We start from the raw sequence: 22,257 nt of genomic DNA, 5'->3' as shown, positions 1-22,257 counted from the left end.
TCTGTTCTTTTAATCAACTCAAACTCAACCACCAGTGCTAAACACACTGCACATCACTTAATTCTGCAGTTCTGAAATACAAGCAAAGAAAATCCATTCATATCCGGAAGAATACACTTCTCCCTCCACAAAGAGAAGGTTCATTTCATTCCAAAGCTCTAGTGTCTCCTCTCAGAGACAGAGCAGGTATTCAGTTGCAGTGTGGCGTTCGCCGTCTGCATCAGCACCAAAGCCCTCCCCCGATGTGGATTAGCGGTTCGCGGCACTTTGACTCTCGCTGCCACAGGATTCAAAACACAGCTGCTTTTTATGGTTGGTCAGCAAGACCTGTACGTGGCCACACTCCGTCTTCATGCAGCCCCCTTCAAAGACACCTTCCCTTCTCCGCTTTAGTCTCTCTTTCTCTCGTGGTATTTGCTTTTGAATGTAAATCCTTAATCCTCCCATCGTGTCTCTTCTCTCTGTCCACCCATCCTTCCATCTTTTCTCCCTGTGAACCTCTCCATCCCCTTGTTATTGCCAGCCATCCAAATTTCTCTGCACCCAGTGTCACCTGCTTTGTAATCAGATTACTTCAAGGTGGAATTAGTATGTATATTTAATGCAGTTTTTCTTCTTTTCTCCTCTGTGTCTTTTATTCTTTTTAAATCTTGATGAGTGATGCAGGGAGGAACGGAGATGGGGTGGGGTTGCTCTTCTTGCATGTCTGGCGGATATGCCAGGGCCATGCTAATAAATGACAGCTGATTTATGCGTCTGTATTCTTTTATTTATAAAAAAATAGCAAGCGGGCTGATTTCTGATATTAATAATACAAGTGGATCCACTTTGATTAGGCTTCTGTGGAGAGCTGTGCATATTCAGCATTACAATTAAAGCCTCTGATGTGAAATAGGAATGACACGCTAATGAAGCGAGCTAGCGAGCCTGAACCGCGACTGTCCAACAGCATTACGGCCCATCTCGGATGAAGAGTAATTATACAAGGAACACTGAAATGTCATTAAAAATCTTCAGTAAGTGATTTAACCCACCATTCCTCACTAATGCTAGATACTTCGTTTTTTCTTTACCACCCCCCCCAAACCCCCACATGATCAACTCCCAAGGTTTTCTTTTTCTTTTTATTAAAAAAAAAAATCTTTTTTTTTTTTCCCACAAGCCCAAGACCAAACTTCTCCTTCAGAAGTTCCACAAACAAAAAAGCACCAGACCCCTTAAACACAAACATATTGAGATATGAGACAAAGACATACAATTGCATTGTCCTAATTTAATTGCAGAAGTCGGTGGTGCCGGTGGTGGTAGGTAATTGAAATCATTCCATTATAAATTCCATTATGAATTGGTGATTAAGGCCAGATGTGATTACCATGGATTAAAGATGATAGTTGGGTTTTTTCTTTTTCAGCATAACCTCTCCAGCCACCTGCACGCTATCCACCTCAAACAGCTTGATTTATCACAACTAACATGTAAGGGAAGAAAGCAATACGAGAGAGAGAGATATGATGTGTTGAAAAGAGGGGAAATGTGGGTGATAAAGGCAAAGAGTGTGTTTGAGGGGAGTGTTGTTTCTAAGAGGATTTAGTTAATCTGATTCTACCCTTTCATTCTTCTTTGATGTGCTCATTTTCACAGGCAAAAGATTTACCAGCAGCCTAGAAGGGTTGTTGTTGTTGTTGTTAAAGCGTCGAGCAAACAAATAATGAGCAATATCATGTTACCATATCATATTCATTAGGGTTATTGTCAAGTCTCTGTGTGCTTGTGTGTGTGTGTGTGGGTGTGTGTGTGTGTGTGTGTGTGAGACAGAGGGAGAGAGAGAACCTGATAGGATGAGTGTGTGTGTGTGTGTGTGTGTGTATGTGTGTGTATGTGGCAGATAATGCCACAGGCAAGAATTCATGAATATCAGCAGTTTCTCACCATTTTGTTGGGTTAATCCCTTGTTTCAGTTGGAGAAATAGGCATTTCTCTTGCATACATTACACCGGTGCCTGCACATCACATCCACACAAAGTGAAAAGTACCTTTACGTCAGGGCCCTCTGATGTAATGATGAGTGAAGTTTTATGTATCGAGGTCACACAGTTTTTTTGTCGATCTCAGCAGCTCCTCCAACAGAGTGGAAACTCAGACGTGTGGCGGTGGGGAAGGTGAGTTTGGAGTCGGGTTTACTTTAAAATACAGTGACCAGTGGAAAACACAATACTGGACCAAGCATTAAAGGAGTCTGATCTCATGGGGGTTTTCGTTCTTCACTATACATTTGCTGACTGTGAGGCATCAGCAGCGAAGGTTTTCATGTACAAGTGGGGAAAAAATATGAAAAAACATGAACTGAACATAAAAACGTGACACGTGACTCCTCTGATGGCATCCGATATAGGGCACAGCACCTTGTGGCACCCAAGTCAGCGCTGTTTCTAGGGCTGGGCGGGGTTGGGGAACGGGCACAAGCGTCCCCTCGCCCACCACCAAACCAAGCGCCATGCCTCCGAGCTATGCAATTATTTTTGTACTGCGTCCAATATCAACTTGAGAGCAATGCAAATTATTTAAGACGCGCTTTTCAGGGCTTGCAATTATAATAATGATGATCTCAATTAGCGTTGCCATTGCCTCGGACTATTTAGCAGGCAATTTTGCAGCCTGGGGGCGAGGGTCTTCTAGGGAGCTGACATGCATGGTCAGGTCAGAAGGGATGGAGAGAGAAAGAAAGAGACAGAGAGAGAGAGAGAGAGAGTCTGGACTCTTAATCAATAAACCGCGAGACTGGAGATATTTACCACTCAATCCCACGAGGGGACGGTTCATAAATTGACCTAATTGGTCAGTGTTGGCGATGAAATGAATGATGCCAGGATACACTGTCTAATTCAGAGAGGCAGGATGTGAGACATTTAGCCTCTTAATATTGTACTGAGATCTATTCCATGTCGAAGAGCTTCAAGGAATAGTTTGTGCAGAATACGCTCATGCACTTTCTTCCCGAGAGTAAGACAAGAAGATTGATAGCACTATCATGTCTGCATGGTAAATATCACATGACAACACGCAGCGAGGTAGCTTAGCTTAGCATAAAGACCAGAAACGAGGAAACAGCTAGCCTGGCTCTGTTCAAAGGTAGGAGAATCTACCTACCAGCACCTCTAATTAACATGTTATATCTAATTTGTCAATCTGTAAAACTGCAACTTGTTTTAACGTTTCTGTTTTTTTGTATGGAATAATCAAACAAGTTATGACATATTAATTAGTAAGCTTTCAGTGCTGGTAGATTCTGTTTCGCCTGGACGGAGCTGAGCTTCCTGTTTTCCCTGGTTCCGGTCTTTACGCTAAGCTAACTAAGCCAAGCTCCCGGCCGTAGCTTTGTATTTACCGCATAAACACTTGTGGTGTCAAACGTCTCATATAAGTCTCGAGAGGAAAGTGAATACGCTTATTTTCCAAAACGTCAAATATTGCTTTACAGTTTCAAAAACACATTTTCTTCCAGAAATTAACTCCTCTTTCGGTGCATTCTCCCTTTCCCAGCCTCTAGTATACTGCACTGCCACTGTATATTAGAGGGACTTCTTTTACCCCACCGTTCATGTGGAAAAGGCTTGCACCACCAGCTACCCTTTCTTTTATTCATCGCACTGTAAATAACTCCACTTTATGAAAAGCAGCCAGTGTGACTCACGGATACCTCTCTAACCACAACCCATTATTATTTCATGGCCTTTGAAAGAAGGGTCTCTAGCAGGCGCTCTCACACTTTAATGTCGGAGCTCCCTCTGATGTTGTGTAGTACACAGCGGCCCTTGTTGCACTGCGTATGCGATGCCTCACTTGAATTCACAAACACTTCCAAGTGCATAAATAGCACAGAAGACGAGTGCCTTGCGAGCTAGCTAATGCTCTGGAACGCCATTGCTGAGGAGATAACAGGAGCCTGCCATGGCTGATGCCTGGGACTGTCATTGGGGGGAAGAGAAAGAGAAGTGTGTCTGTGTGCCATTATGAAAAATGCTGTTGTTTTCTGACCCCTCATGGGACATCATATGGTAAGGAAAAAGAACATGCATCAGCGTTACGATTAAATGACCAGCGGACATGATTCAAAGGGTCCCACGATGTCCCTGAGCACCCTTTGGAACGTGTAGAAGGCTCTCGGCATACAGACGAGCTAATGGGCAACCTATTGGTCATGGTAGATTCAGCTTGAATCTCAATGAGGGTGTCAGTGTGCGGCTGCTCCATGACCGACAAGGTGTGGTGGGCCTGCTGGAGTTGATTTAGCCACATGGCCTGTCATAGCATTTTACCAGTCAACATCCATCAATCGAAAAGGCTAAAAGGCCTGTTGTTTTTTTTTCCTTTGAAGTGTCAAGAGGAAACTGCTGTCTTGAAGATGGATGGAAAATGGAAGACGTCTGATGAAATTTCACATCTTTGTTTTCTCTACACGATGCAGAACCCTGATGGTAATAAGGCAGATATTTTTTATATGAGCATGACAACAGACTTAATAATGTGGTTTGTACCAAAACCAGTTTTGCAGTGTGTAGCTCAGAAATGAAGCCTAGCTGGGTAAGTCACTTCTTACAAAAGCCTTTCAAAAGGTACACAGCAGTACTTCCCTGTATACTGGGACATGCTTGTGTTACATGAAAGCAGTGGGCTTGAATCATACAAAGGCTAAACCCATTACAGGTCCAGAGGGGTGGGCAATACAGTGCCTTGTCCCGCTCTTCTAAACAAGACTCTAGGTGCTGGAAGCTGGAACAAAGCCTTGTAACATATACATTAAACTTTAATTGTTTTTTCCAGCTCCTTCCTTCACATCTCTGAAGTAGCAGCTCCTGAAACGTTAAAAGTGTAATGCCAGCTAGATTTTCATGGCTGTGCCTTTGTAGAATAAAAGATATATGTGTAACAGTGGAAGGAAAAAAAAAAATACTCTCTGATGCTGGAGGTAGACAGTTGTTTTTCAAATTCCAAGTTTTGGTCCTTTATTTTATTCAGCAGTGAAATGCCATGAATACAGAAAATAATAACGTTTGTTACAATTCTCAACCATGACCTTCTAATGTCAGAGAACCTTTAACGTATGGACACAGTACACAGTAATGAAAAGTATAAAAAAAAAGTAGTTGAATCTCGATCAAAAGGAAATGAAACCAAAACAAAAAGTTTTCACCAATTACATAAACATATGTTTGCTACAGTCCCAATTTACTGTATACATAGGGGGATCATATTCCCAATTATTAGAGAAGGATAGCAGTAGAAAGGATACATGACTCAACTGCCAGACATAATGCTTCATAAAGTATGCACAGAGGTACAAGCAATAAATACACACATTAGGTTAAGCCTTACAGCTACGCAAAGCAGATGCAGAAAAAGCAGGTTTGCTATTCTTAGCGAGCAATGAGAGAGAAACAGTAAAAATTCAGGTAAGTCAGAAAAGAAACACTGAGATTTTTTTTTCCTCTTAGAAAAAAGTCTGGTAAATTTATGGGTCCACCAACATTTTTTTTACATAAGTATGCACAGTTATCAAAATACAGACAAAATCAACCCAGAAAATCCAGACAATCCTAAAATCTAGTGGAGGAGCAGATCGCAGTTCTGGAGGTCTTTCTGGTATTATGTGCAAGCAACTATTTTAGACATTTTTTTACTTAATTTATACAAAACCCATGCAAATCTACAGGTAATATGCATTCTGTGGCTGACAGGTTTTATCCTTCCCAAAACAGTATATCTGAGGTAATGTACGTACATTTAGGCCATCGTCCCGATGATTTTTATTATATTCTTTTTATTAGTTCTTGTTTCCAGTCCACCAAATGATTTTTAGACATGCATTTTTTAAACACAATATTCCCTTACAGGTAATCTATACATTATCATTCTACAAATGTTTGAGGACAACCTATTACAATGCAAATCTTCCATATCTTGACGCAGGGAATGTAAACGTTGGTTTGAGCCACGTCCTATGAGACAAGCGTAGTAAAGTGTAACAGCTCTTGTGGCATTCTAATAACTCGTGCAATCTGTCATAATTGTTCTGAATTTGTTGTGCAGAGGTAGAAGCTTTTAGAAAGCCTTTTTGGGTAAGTGGGAGAACCCTTTTTTTTTTTTTTTTTTTTTTTGAAAGACGCAGCGTCCTTTTTATTTGGTGTGATAAGATTATTAAGAACGTCGTCTTCAAGTCGTTTTGCTGACTCCAGCTAAGTATTGAAGGGATAAGCTTTGTTCCTGGGCCCAGTACCCTCTTGACGTGGAACTGGCGTGTGTGTGTGTGTGTGTGTGTGTGTGTGTGTGTGTGTGTTTGTGTGTGCGTGTGTACTTTACATGCTGTGTGTTTGTACAGTACTGCACGTGACTGCGTGTTAAGCTCTTACAGCCAATTTCTTGGCTTGGCACAACACTTGAAAACAACATATGCACAGTGTGTTTCCATTTTGGTCAAAGCAGGCAGGCGCGTTGTTCATTACAGCACAATACAAAGCCACTCGTCGGTTCTTTGACAGCATACATTTTCTGCAGCTGGAGATTTAACCGAAACAAGAAAGTTGGCAGACCAAAAGCTCGGGGTCTGTGTGTCTGTGTGTGTTCACGCGCATGTATGTTAGTCTCTGACAGGTTGTGTGTGGTTGTTTTAGCGTTTCTTTATCCCATACAAGAGGAGGCAGAATTTTGTGTAACTTTGGTTTACTGAAAACAGAAATGACCATTAAAGCAACAACACTTTTCTAGATGACATTGGCTGTGAGGGAAATGATGGGACGCAGTCTCCACAATAACTACTTCTCTTTAGTCTCTATAAATACCAAGTGTGTTATAAAAAGCTGGCTACCTATACAGAGTACATCAGTGCTAACACCAGTTGTATCTATATAGTTTAGAAGCTATGAACCACACAATGAGCATTTGATGTTTGATGAAGTTAAAGCAAATATCACCTAGAAAAGGTTACCTTTCACCTTAGATATCCTCTTCTGCAATGGCTATTATTATTTGCTTTTACATGGTAACCAAGCCACATCATTTCATATCAACTTGAAATTATGACTTATTTGGCTTCACTAGATATTCTTAATGTTTGGTTAGCGATGTTTTCAGTTTCGGTTTCGACGCGGCTCGGGAACAAAACCGCCACGGAAATAAGACGTGACATTATTTTGACAGTCCCACTTAGAACATTACATATTCACCAGGTTAGAAAAAAACAAAAACAAAACAAAACAAAACAAAAAAAACAAAGAGCAATGACTTTTGATGTGAAATATAGAACAAAAAGTAAAAAATTATATAAACTTCACAACAACACAATGTTTCTGCACTTCCATTGAATACACAAATGTTTTTGTTTTGGTCATGATCCACTTTTACAGTTAGCTGCTCTCTACCAGTCAAATCACCAGCACAAAATGCCTGCAGTTCAAATGTCACATCACCTTTTACCTACAGCACGTCTGGCAGAAAGTCTCCAAAGTGGACGCTCTATGAGTTATCAAATTACACATCAAAATCAACATTTCTTTCCCATCTCTCTTTCTTGTGATCATCTTTGTATAGGGCAAAATGAAACAATCCCAGAGGTTATTCGAAGGTAGTTTGCGGAACAAAAGCTTCTCTTTGTACTAGTTTAAAGTCACAGAAGGCGGACCAAGAGGAGTTTGGTGGCTTCTGTCTATAAGCTATTGGCCATTGCTAGTGTTGGCTTTGGTTTCTAGCTGTTGCCTGTGACTGTTTGCAGGTAGACAAAGCTTTAGAACGAGGAGGTAAGGAGAACAGCAGAAGAAAATTATGCAGAAATGCATTTGTTTTGTAAATGGTGCTTTACACAAACTATTGTTTTTTTCCCCAACTTAATTTCCAGTTTTTTTTTTTACTTTTAATCACAAACAGATAATAGACTGGAAGCCAACTTTTTTTTCTTTTTTTTTTTTCCTTTTTTTTTTGGACAGCTGCAACAACAGTCTTGGTAACGCAGTTCCGTTACTGGTGTAATTCAGGGAATGGCATTTACAGTTGGTGGTGTCTAAAATCATATTTGGAAATTAATGATGGTTAAAAAAAAAAAAAAAAAAAAGCTGAAAATAATATACTGGTTTTTATAATAGTAGCAACATACAGGCAGTGACACAAATTTCTGAGACTACTCCTGTGCAAATGATAACAGAGCAACAACTTGAATTGAACCAGCAATTGTTTCTAGACATTAACAACTACTGTGGGTTGGATTATTCACAAACATAAAATGTCTTCCTTTTTGGCAGTATATGAGGCCGCTAGCTTTCAACGGAACATGATTTGCTCATTTGTTTCATGTTTTTTTCCCCATCCATGAGTCCATCACCCTTGTACTGTATGTGGCCACGCCATCTCTAATGAAATAGGTCTCAAAGAGTTAATTTTTTAATCAGACATCTCATGCCTGTCATGTTTGGGGATCCCAAAGGGCTGCAGCAAAGAGTTCCTTTGGACCGGTCTCCATCCGGATGCATGCTCAATAAATAGTCCCAGTGGTGAGAGAGACAAAGAGAGAGTCAGCTGTGGTTGCTTGGACTGTGGAGTGGTTTCTAGTCTTGCAGGAGGTCTGTGTGAGAGAAACAGTGCGGCTGGGTGAAGGGATACGTCGACCAAAAACTGTATCCTAGTCACTCGAGGTCTTCTGATAAGTTCCCTTCCTCCAGCTCCCGGTCCTCCTCCAGCTCTGGACTGTGATTGGCTGTCGTCACCAGTGACATCGGACAGTCGTCATCATCCATATTGAGTGGCTCCTCCTTCACGTGAACGGGAGGCCTACAACACAAGCATATTGGTGATAAATTTTAGGGTTTTATACGTTTTATGATAAATTTCTGCAGCCAATAGCACATGTTTGATCAAAAACTCACCACTTAAGTTTGTCATGTGAAAAATTTAAAGTAACTGGAAAACACCTAGAGTATAAAGACAGAAAGTAAAATGTAGTAATGCAAATTATTACCACTATAAAGTGATAGATAAAACAGGAAGACGGTTTTTGTTCATAAATTCCCTTTACTGCACATGGAATACACAATGCGGTGTTCAGCTCACTGATAAATATTTTGTTGTATCAAAAACAAGCATATAACAGCCATTACATGCATTATCTAGTGAACGTAACAACCATGTTGTTTGTGAGACGCTAATTTGACATGATGCCTCACGTCTACTGTAAGTAACTGCATGAAAATTGCATGAAAAACATGGCCCCTGTAAGGCCGATAAGCTGTGATGTTCCAGACATGTTTGGCATTTAAAAGTTTACTGATGACACCAGGTTGAAATACATGAAAAAGGAAAAAGGGAAAAAAAAACAGGCCACATGATAAATAATGGAGAATTTCTCATCCCTGAGCCCCCTGGAGCAAAGGCAGAGGAGAGGCTTTTTTATCTAGTTAATAGAAAGCGCAGCCACTCGTTAATATGCAGGGGCTGTGCATGTCGCTCCTCAAGAGGAAAAACCGGCAGCTAGGTTCTGCCATTAATCAACTTCAGCCCCGGCAGTTTGCTCGGACACCATGATACATGTTTTTAACTCTAAATGGATGAATATCTTTAGCCACTGTCAATAAGCGCTGGGCAGGAAGCAGCAGCAGCAGCGCTGTGAGCAGGACACCTCTCCCTTCAGAACACAGGAGCCCAACAAAAAAGTGTTGGGCGACTAACAAGAATAATAATGCTGTCACACACAAACAAGGCAGTACATGATCTGGGGCCCTAGTCGGGGAGAGGGTTTTGTGCCGCGATGATAAATCTGACAAAACCTAATTATTCCTGACACATCGGATGCATCAGAAAATCCCCCTAGACTTTAAAGAGGAGGATGGGGAGGGAGAGGGAGACTTATCAAGTAGTAGTACGTTAGGACGTGTCTCATAGCCTCTCTCCTGGGCTGCCTTCATCAGTGGAATGGGGGGAGGGCGGGGGGCTTTGAATTTGAAAAGAATTTGAAAAGGTACAGATGACTTTAATATTCAGAGCCAAATATTGTAAATTAATATTCTGATGTGGTATGATAAAGAGAGGAGGCTGATCTTAGCAGGATGCAAGCGAAGCAATGAATATTTCTGTTTCTGCCCCTCAAATTTATTGAGGCAAAAGAAAACCAAATCATCCAGAGGTAACTCTGCTCCCTGACCTGCACAGTCTACTGGAAAGACTTTTTATATGAGAGTAAATTAAATTCTGTTGTTGTTTTATGAACTACAGTTTGATTCTTTAATGTTAGCTAATGTTCCTCACAGGTGCTGAGAGGCCTGAGATCCACTCTGAGATTCTTTTAGAGAATCCAACTAGTGCTGAAATGATTGGTTGGTAAATTGAATAGCTGATTAAGTAAAATTTATAAACAGCAGCTTTATAGCTAATCATTAATTAAGCAAGTCTGCCAAACATTCTGTTTCCAGCATCTCAAACCTGCTACTTTTTAATCACTGTAAATGTTACGTTTTTTTTTTTTTTTTAGATTTTGGAAAAAATGAAACCTCCCTTTGGCCTCATTTTTTAGCCCCCCCACCCCCCAAAAAAGAGGACTAATTAATCCATAATGAAAATAATTATATTATTAAAATTACAATTATATGTTCATGTCTTTGCTACTTTCAAATACACACAAATATGGTTCATGACAAACTAGAATGTAGCTGGTCGCAGCTCTGAGGACATGTTTAAGCACTTATTATATTGCCAACAATTATAAGTTCTGTGACAACTCATTTTTGATGATGATTAAATCTAACAGGAGGGGTTATGGGGGTTGACAACTGCATTAATAAAAACCAATATATTATAGTGTGTTGTAAACCATGTCTTGGATGTTTATGTACAGCTGATGAACAGGGGGACATAAAGTGTTACTAGGTTCATTTCATGTTTTAGTGGCTGCCCATCGTCATTTCCTACCAGAGCAGATACATTATCATTAAATCCTAGGACCTTTCTAAATAAATAAATGAAAACAAGTAAAGAAAACACTAAACCAAACCCTCAGTTTGTTTGAAAAACAGGCTCATCAACACCAATGTCTGCTTCATTTGGGGAAATATAACTGAAACTTATTAGATAGTGTTGTCACGTCTGGGTTTTCCATAAAAATACTAATCGTCTTTTTGTCACCATGACTTAAAAATGATAATCAGTGAAGCATCACATCGATCAACTGACAGACCTGAATGTGAGCTGTATCACAAACCAAAGGTCTCCCGTGTTCTCGTGCGCTTTTAATATGCAGCTCATTAGGTGTTTGTGTGGCTTTGAAGAAAAATATGCAGGACCATATTCACAGGCCTGAGCTTTCTGACACTTTATTAAAATATGTGGATGAGCCATTTAGTGCTTAATGGCTAGCTGCCATTACTGAGTCACTCAGGAGTAAACGCTGGACTTTGTGGTGTGATAAATACATGATGCTCTATGTGTGTGTGTGTGTGTGTGTGTGTGTGTGTGTGTGCTCTCAAGATGCCTACTCTCACATCAATTGGAGATTAGCACCAGCAATCATGCGGAGGTATGCCAGGGATGCAAATAAGGTCATTAGTCCACGGGCCTAATGGTAGGTTGGGGATGGGGACAGGAGAGGTGGTGTGGCGAGGAAGGGAGAGGCGTCGGAGCAGGGGGGAGAGGCAAAGACAGGGGTGAGGACTGGCGGGGTGGGGGCAATCAAAGAAACTATGATTCATTAACGAACACCAAAGAGGGGTGGTCACCAACAATTAGATGTGAAAGTAAAAGACACAGCTGATAAAAAAAAAAAAGTGCCATGAAATAGATTGTATTTGCTTTTATCATGAATTTGGTCACTTGGATAAATATTCTGAGGTAAAGTTGGAAACCCTAATTCTACAGTTGCAGATGTTTCTGGTATACAGTACTACTTCCTTTAAGCATAGCCCTTAGGGTGTACATGAGTGTATTGCACATGCACACACGCACGCACGCACGCACACACACACACACACACACACACACACACACACACAGACACACACACACACACACACACACACACACACACACACACACACACACACACACACAGACTCAGCATGGCCCCGGGCGATGTGGTTTGCGGTTAAGCAGATAGCATTAACCTTTAGACTTTGAGGGGAAAGAGAGGTTTGTCTAATTGTTGGGCTGCCTTGGTTGTGCTGAGGAGTTGCTCTCCTGAGAAAGGCCTTCAAGGTGATGTACACTTTAGTTTAGTGCTACAAGCCACTCCATTATTTAAACACATCCTGGAAAAGCAAGTCATGAAAAACACATTTCTTCCATTTTGAGGTTGTCGTGGCTGTGTAAAGGCAGGCGGGGATGGGAGGAAGGAGGGAGAGAGGGATGGATGGATGCATCTCATCCTCCGTAGTCACTCATGTCAGTGTCAAGGCAGTGTGGCCAGAGAGAAGAGAAAGCAAGCAAGAAGGAGAAAGTCAATGCTGTCCAGTTACTAAAAGTTAAATGACCTGAGGGAGTGGTAATACTGGGATTCTGTCTGGAGCGGGGCAGATTTGCTCTTCTTAACACCCCATTTCAGAGTGGGGTAAATACGTCCAAACAGATTAACATATAGACGTCTGGTAGGGCAAACCAAACACTCCTCTGTTCTCTCAGACACACTCAGGGAGAGAGGTATGGAGCTGGAGTGCATCCTTTATCCATTACAGGAGTGGTTAGCTAATGTCGGCTGACTTTGCAACATGAGCTTTGATGGACAGTGGATAAGTATCATTAAAGTGTAATGTCTGTGTGTTTGTCTCTGAATGTGTGTGTGTGTGTGTGTGTGTGTGCGTGTGCGTGTTTCCTTGCATGCGGCCATCACTACAGTGAGGGCTCACGCAGAACCTGGTTGACATCACTGGCTCAGGTTGTTTCAGACATTCCTGAAACTCACATGAGATCAATTTTTAAAAACACTCACTTTCTCTCTCAGCTCCATTAAAACAGAGATGGGGAAGGGAGAGATTTTTAAAGTAATTAATGCTACACTTGCTAAATATTAATGGGAATAGTCTTGCATAAAATATAGCAGCTAAACCCCTATAATGCAGACACTGGTGTAATTAAAGACGAATGTGTAATAGAGCCTATTTATAGAACTAGAATTAACTGTTATCCAAAATGTCAGGTATAAGCACAGTGCCATTGAAATTACCACAGCAGAGACAGGAAAAGAAAAGTCTGCTTATGATACAATACATGCTGGAAATTGAACCTTGCTCCCAGGTCATGGCAGAGTGAAGAAAATACTGGTACTGTGGGTTAAATATCAGGCAATTAAACTAACAAAGGGCATAAGGACAGCGAGTGAATTCAGTGTAGGAGGAGAGGTGGGGGGGTTCAACGTGTGCTTGTCAGATAAGTACTCATCACACATAAAAATGTGTGATGAGTGATTCAGTGTAGACCCATTGCATTTAACCTGTCTAGGCTTTAAAGAGGCTTCATATACTAAACTGCAAAGAGCGAGCAGAACCATTCAGGTGTGTGTAATTAAGGCAGTGTTTTTGTTTTTTAACGGATATCCTCCAAAAGTACATTTTTGGAGCAGATCGCTTAAAATGATTTTAAACCAGATGTTAAATAAGCCTGCTTCCAAAAGTTGTGTCTTACTGAGAGAAGACACCTTTAGAGACCCTATAATATAATTTATTTAAAATCAAATTTTTACTTCATTTGTTGGATAACTAATAATAATAAACAAATAAGACAAATACATTAATTAAAAAAAAAAAAAACAACTGCCTTAATTATCATGTATTTATGATACACATGCATGCTTGTGTGTAGCTGTGATGTATGCAGTACACACACGCGCATGCAGTGTGATCCAGCTGCAGGGGTATTTCTTCTGCCTGCAGGAACTTACATGTGTACTGGTGGGGAGTATCCGGGGCTGCTGTGTCCGTTGGTGTCCAGGTGGTCGAGCGAGCCGTTGAGCTCCTCATGGGTGGACTGCAACAGGGTGGGGGGGCTGCCGCTCAGCGTACCTGGGGGGCTGCCACCCAGCAGTCCTGGCGGGCTCCCGCCCAACAGTCCGGGTGGACTTCCGCCCGTCAGTCCGGATGGGTCTCCGCCCAGGAGGCCGTGGCAGCCGCCTCCCATCGGACCCGTGGAGCTGCTGTTCATGAGGCCGGGGGTCCCCAGCAAAGGCAGGGAGGTCTCTGCCAGGGCAGCCTGCAGGAGAGGCAGACAGAGGATGAATACTGGGAGTTAGAGACTGAAGAAGATGGTTACAGGTGAGAGGCAAGAATAAGAGAGCATGACTACATGAAAAAGGACAAGAAGGTTTGTGCATGGAGGGAGGGGGCTGGTAAAAGAGGCAGGTGAGAGAATGATATTCAAAATTTTAACATAGTAATTACTAAAACACATTCTCTCAGTCCCAAGTTTTCTGTTCTGTTGCAGGCTATTTTTCCCCCGGTGACATGGTGCTGACAACTACCTCCCCCCAGCTGCCATTCATATGCCCTTGTGTAGAGTGGCTATTAAAAAAAGTCCCCCAAAAACTTTACCTCAAAATAATAAAAACTCCTGACACTTTCGCCTGCTGCGCATTAAAGTTATATACAGTGATTAAATTTTTAAAGTTTTTGCCATGAGCACCTTGCCGGCGTACACTATGAAGCCAAATCATTTATGACAGCTTAGATAAATATTAATGCACATGCCCTTGCATTTGCACATGCCGCTATCAATCTAGGGTGGCTGCCACAGCTGAAAGAAGGGAAGAAGAACAGAAAGAAAGAGGGAGAGTTGCTTCCTGAATCGACCACAGGGTGGCCTTCTGAGTCTGATGGTGCACAGGAAGGAGAGAGGGAGAGAGAGAAGGTGTGAGAGGAGAGATAAAGAAACTCGAGGAGAGAGAGTGAGGCAGGAAATCTGAGTTAGGAACAAATAAACTTGCTTGTGTGAGGACTAATATGGATTCCTATTGTGCACAGCAATCACTCTCACTCAACCACTCAACTGTTCAATCAGGCAGACAGCCGCCCCGCCTGTCAGTCATGTAAACAGGCAGCTGATGAGTCAGATGTTCTGAGGCATTTAGTTCATACCTGTAAGCTGGCGTTTAGTGCAGTTCCATAACCAAGACTGGAGGGCAAGTTCTTGACAAGTGATGGGCTTCTGGATATATTGTAAAGACAAAAACAAACAAAGAGAAGGACATTAAGTCACATTGTTACTTGCTGTGGACAGAAAATATATCAAATATTAGCAAGGGAAGAGCTAACTGTATAGCAGGGAGAATATAATGTCTATACAAACAAAGAGAGAAAAAGAACTGGGCAGCGAAAGAGACAGAGGGAGAAATGCTTCAGAGAAGAGAAGAGAATTTGGCTCTTCTAGGTGTCATTGACCTCTAGCTCTAGATCTAAGGAGAGAGAGGTGACGGAGCTCGTACCCTGTGATCTTCTGCGACCTGCGTTTCTGGTACTCCACCTCATCTACCGTCCACACCGCCCCCTTCACGTTCTCCACGCGCACAAAGCACTTGTGCAGACTGAGGTTGTGGCGCACTGCGTTCTGCAGAGAGACATATGACACACAGGTCAGAGGGACTAGGTAAAATGAATCACATTCATTCATTATCCATCAAGAAAAAAAAGGAGGCCAGGAAATAGATTTTTTTTTTCTCTTGCATTTTGAAGAAATTCTTAACATTCACACACCATTGATTTAATTAGTAAAAATTGAGTGAGAGCGAATGCTCTTACAAGTCCTGCACACAGTACATATCAATCAGAGTAAGTAGGCTAAAAGGAGGTAATCAGCATAGCGAATGGCTTATGGTGGTGACAGAAGTGGTAATGCCGGCCTTGATAATGGTGATGTCAGTAACCCTTTCTGCTCCAGAAAAGCATTGCTCTTAATGGACACATCGCTTTAAAGATGACAGTATTGCAAGAAAAAAGACAGTCATCAGGAGGCCCTTGTGTCAGTGTGAGTGTGTTGAGGAGAGTGTATGTGTGTGCATGAGTAAGGAGGATTACGCTGAACTGTATCTGACATCTATATGTCCAAATATTCTCAGCGTAGTGACGAATACGTGCTCACATGTCAAGTTATCATTTAAATTTATTATCAAAGCTGCATGTAAATGAAAACATCTTTCATACAATAAACCACTATGATGTTTTCATTAATTACAAAATAAGGAAAACCTATAGAAGAAAAAGCCTCTTATATTAATATGACCATCTGACCATAATTAAAACATGCATCAGACTCCACAAATAATAACCTTGGCTTTAATATCCCTGCCTCTCATATTTATCATCTGCCTTTGCTTGGTGTGTACTGCTCTTTCTTCAAGAAAAAGGGATTCAGAAAAAAAGAAAAAAACTCATAAGCAGATCTCGCATCTGACCTGAAAATCCCAGGATTTGATTGATCTTAATGCCCATGGCTCTGAATATGATAATTTTAATATTAATGAGCAAATGAGCAGTTTTATTATGCATGCTATATAGTTAGAACTAATAAGCTTCTGGGTGAGGGAAAAAGAGAGAGAGAAAGTGGGGTGGTGGTGGGGGGGTAGATCCCTCTGTGGAGCTGATGAGACCAAGCTGAGATATTAAACTACCTTTCATTTATTTATTTCTTCTTTTTAAAAAAAAAAAAAAAAAAAACATTCTCTGCGTTAATCAAATGACGAGCTGATCGCTGATCATCCCACTAATGCTTACAAAAGGAATCGTGGAGCTGTAGCTGTAAATAGATCACCTTGGTTATTGTGCAGGGTGGGAGACACTGAGACAAGATATTTCTAATGTCACTGTGATAACATTGCTATTGTATCACAGGAACAGAGGGACTTTTCTCAGGAAACCGAGAAAGGAAAGGGAACATTAAAAAAGGTACATATGCGTGTGGTTCATAGTTTTGTGAGCAAATGTAACAACTGCTACAAAACCTCCGAGAACATAACATGTCATAACATTATTACACAGCAAAACACGGCGCGCACTGTACCTAACAAACTGGAAAAGGGCACCGATCTTTTCGCATGCCCTCCTGAATTGGTGATCACACGCCCATGTGCTCATTTGCATCCCAAATCCAAATTAATTCACTTTGCTAAATCTAGTGCTGCGCCATGTCTTGCATGCTGATGAGCGGCTGGTTGAGTTTTCCCTCCAGTCCTCTGTGCAGCCACAAAGGCTAAAGGCGGCTAACGAACGACGTGCAGGGGCCACGGGATAAAACGGCGAAAACACTGACGCTCAGCGAGGCGTTCTTTATCAGCAGGCAGACACACTTCTGGTTAAAACATGTGCTGCGGGAGAGACATTTTTTACCATCTTTGTGGAGGAAGACGGGACAATAAAGTTGTAGGGACAGATATACAAATGGGGCCTTTTGTGTGGGTAAATAAAGAGTGCTCCCTCCATGACAGGCCAATTCTCGCTTTCCTGCCTGCTTTAGTTCCACATGAACACACCCTTAACCTCTCTCTTAGACACAGCTCATGTGTTTGTGTGTGTGTGTGTGTGTGTGTGTGTGTGTGTGTGTGTGTGTACATGTGAGCTCCAGTGTGCATGCATCTTTGGCCGACCCCGTTCACATGGCTGAGAGCTGGTTAACAGGCAAACAGCCATCTTTCTTCCTAATTAACCAATGATATGCGAGGGAGAGGTGGTTTTGGGAGTAGGAGGAGGGGTGTCTCTCTTAACAAAAGGTGCTGATGATGGAGTGGCTGCTGTATAATTAGTGCGTCAGAGCCCTCTCCTCTCCACGCCGAGCCTCCGCTATTAATTGCACCAAATTAGAAAACGATATCTGAGGCAGAATAATTCTTTCAGCTGTCATTTCCAAACAGAAAAGGTGGAATGGCGGAAAAAATAAATAAGAGGCAGAATGGGCTCTGTTCAAGAGAAAGGTTAGGAAGAATGGACGCGGAGCTCTAATCGCTCGCTGCTGAGGAAATATATGCTTTCTTGAGGTTTCCTTTTTGACATCAGCGAGAGGAAGGAGTAGTCTTTACTGTACGAGGAGAGAAAGGGTGGAGCAGGTGGAGGTTGCGTAAGGAGATGAGGGTTCATCAAAGTTACCTTCCAAGTTGCAGCATTGCGTCTGAAGTAGGCGAATGTGCGTGTGAACCAGCTGTAGATTTCATTAAGCGTTAACTGCATGTCGGCAGAGTCCATGATAGCCTGAAATGAGATGACATCAAATAATGGTTTACTAACGAGACCACATAACTGACACACACACACACACACACACACACACACACACACACACACACACAACACACACACACACACCAATGGATTGAGAGAGGGGAGAGAGAGCTGCCATGATTCATGCAGCAATTAATTTTAATCTAATCAGGCAAAGTTAATTTATTTCCCACTCACCTGTCTTATGAGGGTTGCATAAGTAAATGGCGGTCTGACATCTGCGTTCTTATAAAACTCGTAGTTTGGGGCAATCTCTGGAAAAATAAATACTGTGTCACCACCTGAAATAATTGGTAAATTTTATTCCTTTAGGTATTGAATTTACTCAAGGTTTCATCAAATTAACAGAGGGGGGGAGACAAATGGGAGGGGGGGTGGGGAAGAAAAGGGGGTGGGAGTGGGGTTAAAGGGGGCACATCAAATCAGCATTTTCCATGTCTAACAAAATGCATTTTTAATTAATCTCTCTCATGAGAGATCTTAAACACTAATACATCCATAAAATGAGATCCGTGTAGTTAGTTAGGGTGAAGTTGAATAATTTATGTGTCTTCACACTAAACACAGAGAGAGTAAATATAAACATCAAAGACAGACCGTTTAAAATGCAAAGCTTAATACATGGAATGTCTTAATGTAATAAATATTGTATTTTTTCTCCATTATTTGAACTTAATTAACATTCATGTAATATTTATGCACAAAGGAAGTTCTTGTCTATTTACATATAGAGTGATTAAACACAGGCTTGCTTTTATAAACCCACCAGACATTTCACACTGCTAAGACCAACACGCCTGTGTGGTTGTGTGTGTGTTTATGTCAGAGTGCATGTGTGTCTGTGTGCGCACTTTCACATCTGTGTGTGTGTTATAAAATGTACAACCATTATGGGTTGAGGACTATTAATAGTGCAGTGCTCAGGGTTGAGGTATCACATGCAATTTGCAATTTCAACATTATTTTTTCATTGAACTTAAACAAGAATTTGGTTTAAATGAAGAAAAAAGTCTGAAGTTCACTTTAATCTTTGTCAAATCACTGGCATAACTAAATTAACATTTAATACACCAACCTCTAAATGAATATACAGTGTGTGTATATATGTGTGTGTGTGTGTGTGTGTGTGTGTGTGTGTGTGTGAGTGTGTGTGTGTGTGTGTGTGTGTGTGTGTGTGTAAGGTCAGGCTCAATTCACATTCAATTCAAGCAATTTAGCTTTCCTCACAATCCAAATATGAAACACTTGATGTTATCTTTTTCTACATATTCACCTGATTCAGCTTTTGCGGGAAAGTGAATTGTCTGCACTGACTGAACACACCTGTGTATCTGTGTTATTTGCAGCGCTGAGTAGTTGGTCCTACCTGACGACAGAGGCATGGAGTATTTGTCCGAGTGGCGTCTGCGCATGGCTCCCATGCTGGGGACGTTTGCTCCTCCCAGTACTGATGGCACCTGGGGCATGGCGGCCATGGGCGTGATCGGTGCTGTGGGCGTGGTGGGTGTCTGAGGTAAGTTGGGGGGTGATGCTGAGGGCAAATTCTTGGACATGGTGACGCTGGACACCAGGTTGAGCTGGGGTGGAGGAAGACAGAGTGTGGGTGAAGAGTGGGAGGAAGACACAAGTAGCAGGGAGAGGGAGGGAGGGAGGGAGGGAGAGAGAGAGAGAGAGAGAGGGGAAGGCATTATTTTGTGGTTTCTCTGACAGAGCCGAGTGTCTGCTCTCCTCTTCTCTAACACAGCTGTGTTTCCACTAACAAGGCTCGTGGAGAGGAGCCAGCCCATCTCCACTAATTACAACCACCAAATTGTATCATAAGAATTCTAATTAGAGCATGCTGTTCAAGATTATCCAACGATCAGCCTCCGTGTTATCCCGGCCCCATCTCTCTTTATCTCTCTATTTATCACTCCCTCCCTCCTTCTCTATCGCCCCCACTACAACCACACATAATTCTGTCAAAACTGAAGCAGTGAGTCGGTGTGCTGCTGGTGTGAATCGGTCGACGTGGGTTACATGACCCCGGTTCAGAACCACAACCCAGCTTGTTCCTCTTTGAAAGGGTGAACCTAAGTTGCTATAGTGACTGTGGGGTTACTATAGTGACCCTGTTGAAATAGATATTGGCAGCAGCTCCAAGTCATCTCAGCCAAATATCCTGCTATTGCAAGTGGACAGAGCAAGAGTATACCAACTGCTTTACTGTAAGTTAACACAACTCCACCTTAACACTGAAGTAACCCTGTAGTTACTATAGAAACCCATTTCATACCAAAGCTCAGCAGTTTTGTCATAGCCACGTTTTACAGACGTTCACTCATTCACACTAACAGCAAAATTCCTGGGTCACTACTTGAGCGTGAAAGTGGTTTTAGAGAGTAGTAGACACCTGGTTCGGACAGCCAGCTATGCGGAGATAATTATCAATGCAAACTAATTTTTTTAACACTAAAAGCCTCACTTTATAGGTAGAGTTTGTAGTAATGACTTTGTGGATGACACTTCATCAAATCCACAACACATTATTGCCCCTTATCCAGTGAAACTTCCAGTGCAAGATAGAGGGTGAAAAGACACTTCAAGTTGAAAAAAAAAAAATCTGCACAGACATTTATGGTGACTCCACACACACTCTCACTCTGTCTTCATCTCCTCCGCTCCTTCAACATTAGGGACCAGAGAGTGTTAGTTACCTCTGGCACGAAAGCCAACTGTGCCCGCTAATCGTCCGGCTTTTCCACCACTTTTGCGCTTGCTTCCCAAATCTCATGTGAGAGGCTCTAACCGACTGGAAAATTCTTAACTGACCTTTTAGTCTCTGCGCTAATTTAGTTGGAATGGTAATGACATCGTTACATATTCAAACGAAATTGCCTTAATTGTGAGTCTACAAGTGGAATGCATCCGTTGCGAGAGTTTGAATTAAAACCGACTTGAAAGATGGAAGGGAATGTGGGGCCGAAGGCAGTGAGAGATGGAGGAGCGAGGGTGAGGAGGAGGTATCAGCGGTCATTTGTGGCATGTGTTGATAAATAGGATAAAATGTCAAGTTTGAGAGACTCCGGTGGATGCAGCGGTTCTCAGATGATAATTATATGCCCACTTAGCTATAATGAGCTGCTACAGTTATAGGCTGGGACGAGTGCTGGTTGCATAGACAGTCCTCTGCAGTACAGAGATTGAGGGGGTTTATGGAAAGTACATAACCTACATAAACATGTGTGTCAATCATATCTACCCAAAACAGTAATTTTAATAAAACCATGTACATGTACTGTAATGTTTTTAGCATTCATTTTCCAAATACAAACTATTAATTAAAGTGAAGCAAATTGTTCCCTGTTGTGTAAAGTCACTTCCTGTTAACTAATGCCTTCTCTTCTCTTTTGAGAGAAACCACATAAAATACAACACTAAAATACAAACATCAGATCATTTTCTGCACCACTTGTGCAGATATGGGCCAAACTCCATGTAATGGATCCTGCCACATTTACACAAACCAGACACTGAACTGTGCAAGACCAGCTCACATACTGTAAGGCAGAGAACACCTCAAAATATGAAAATTCAATTCAGAATAAATGTCTTCTTGTGTGTATGGGCGTGTATATTTATAATGTTAAAAGATCATTTCCCGTCCTTTTCGCTGCCTCTTCACCTACAAGACACAGCAACAAGCGTAACATGTTTGCAGGCATGCAGTCCCATTTTGGCAAAATAGAATTGATGACGGATGGAGGAGAGAGAGGGAAGTGAGCACTTTGCCACCTCTCGCTCATCTGAATACACACTGAAGGTCGGGGAGAGAGAGACAGAGAGCGACAGAGAGAGAGGGAGAGATCTTATTATTCAGAACTTGCAGCCTTGCTAACTTTGATTCTCATCCATCCATAGCATGGCCAAAAGGTGGCATTTAATGAAGTGCGATTCAGAGAATAAATGGTGTCATATTGGAGACAGTGCTTTGTATTCGCTTGGTATTGGTTGGGCTTCACCAATGAAAAACTAGACTTATTTTCAGCCCTGATAGGCT

General features: G+C 41.8%; 1 protein-coding gene across 8 annotated transcripts in view; it reads right to left on the bottom strand.

Annotated features, from left to right (window-relative positions):
- Positions 1–6,700: 6,700 nt before the first annotated feature.
- foxp2 (forkhead box P2) overlaps positions 6,701–22,257 on the bottom strand; it is a 103,934-nt gene continuing 88,377 nt past the window's right edge. For 5 of the 8 annotated variants that reach the window (XM_056367728.1, XM_056367733.1, XM_056367730.1 and 2 more), the window contains 8 exons: positions 19,585–19,795; positions 18,396–18,499; positions 18,087–18,188; positions 15,437–15,558; positions 15,090–15,159; positions 13,901–14,208; positions 8,910–8,954; positions 6,701–8,814 (listed from right to left, as the gene is read on the bottom strand). In XM_056367728.1, coding sequence (XP_056223703.1) covers positions 8,670–8,814; positions 8,910–8,954; positions 13,901–14,208; positions 15,090–15,159; positions 15,437–15,558; positions 18,087–18,188; positions 18,396–18,499; positions 19,585–19,795 — 1,107 coding nt within the window. In that variant the 3' untranslated portion in view covers positions 6,701–8,669. The remainder of the gene's footprint in view (positions 8,815–8,909; positions 8,955–13,900; positions 14,209–15,089; positions 15,160–15,436; positions 15,559–18,086; positions 18,189–18,395; positions 18,500–19,584; positions 19,796–22,257) is intronic. The other 3 variants (XM_056367731.1, XM_056367735.1, XM_056367732.1) reach the window with 3 other exon arrangements.

This window comes from Seriola aureovittata, chromosome 22, assembly GCF_021018895.1.
Source record: "Seriola aureovittata isolate HTS-2021-v1 ecotype China chromosome 22, ASM2101889v1, whole genome shotgun sequence".
Classification (NCBI taxonomy): Eukaryota; Metazoa; Chordata; class Actinopteri; order Carangiformes; family Carangidae; genus Seriola; species Seriola aureovittata.
The sequence above is the reverse complement of the archived record's forward strand: the minus strand, read 5'-3'. Positions and strand labels throughout refer to the sequence as shown.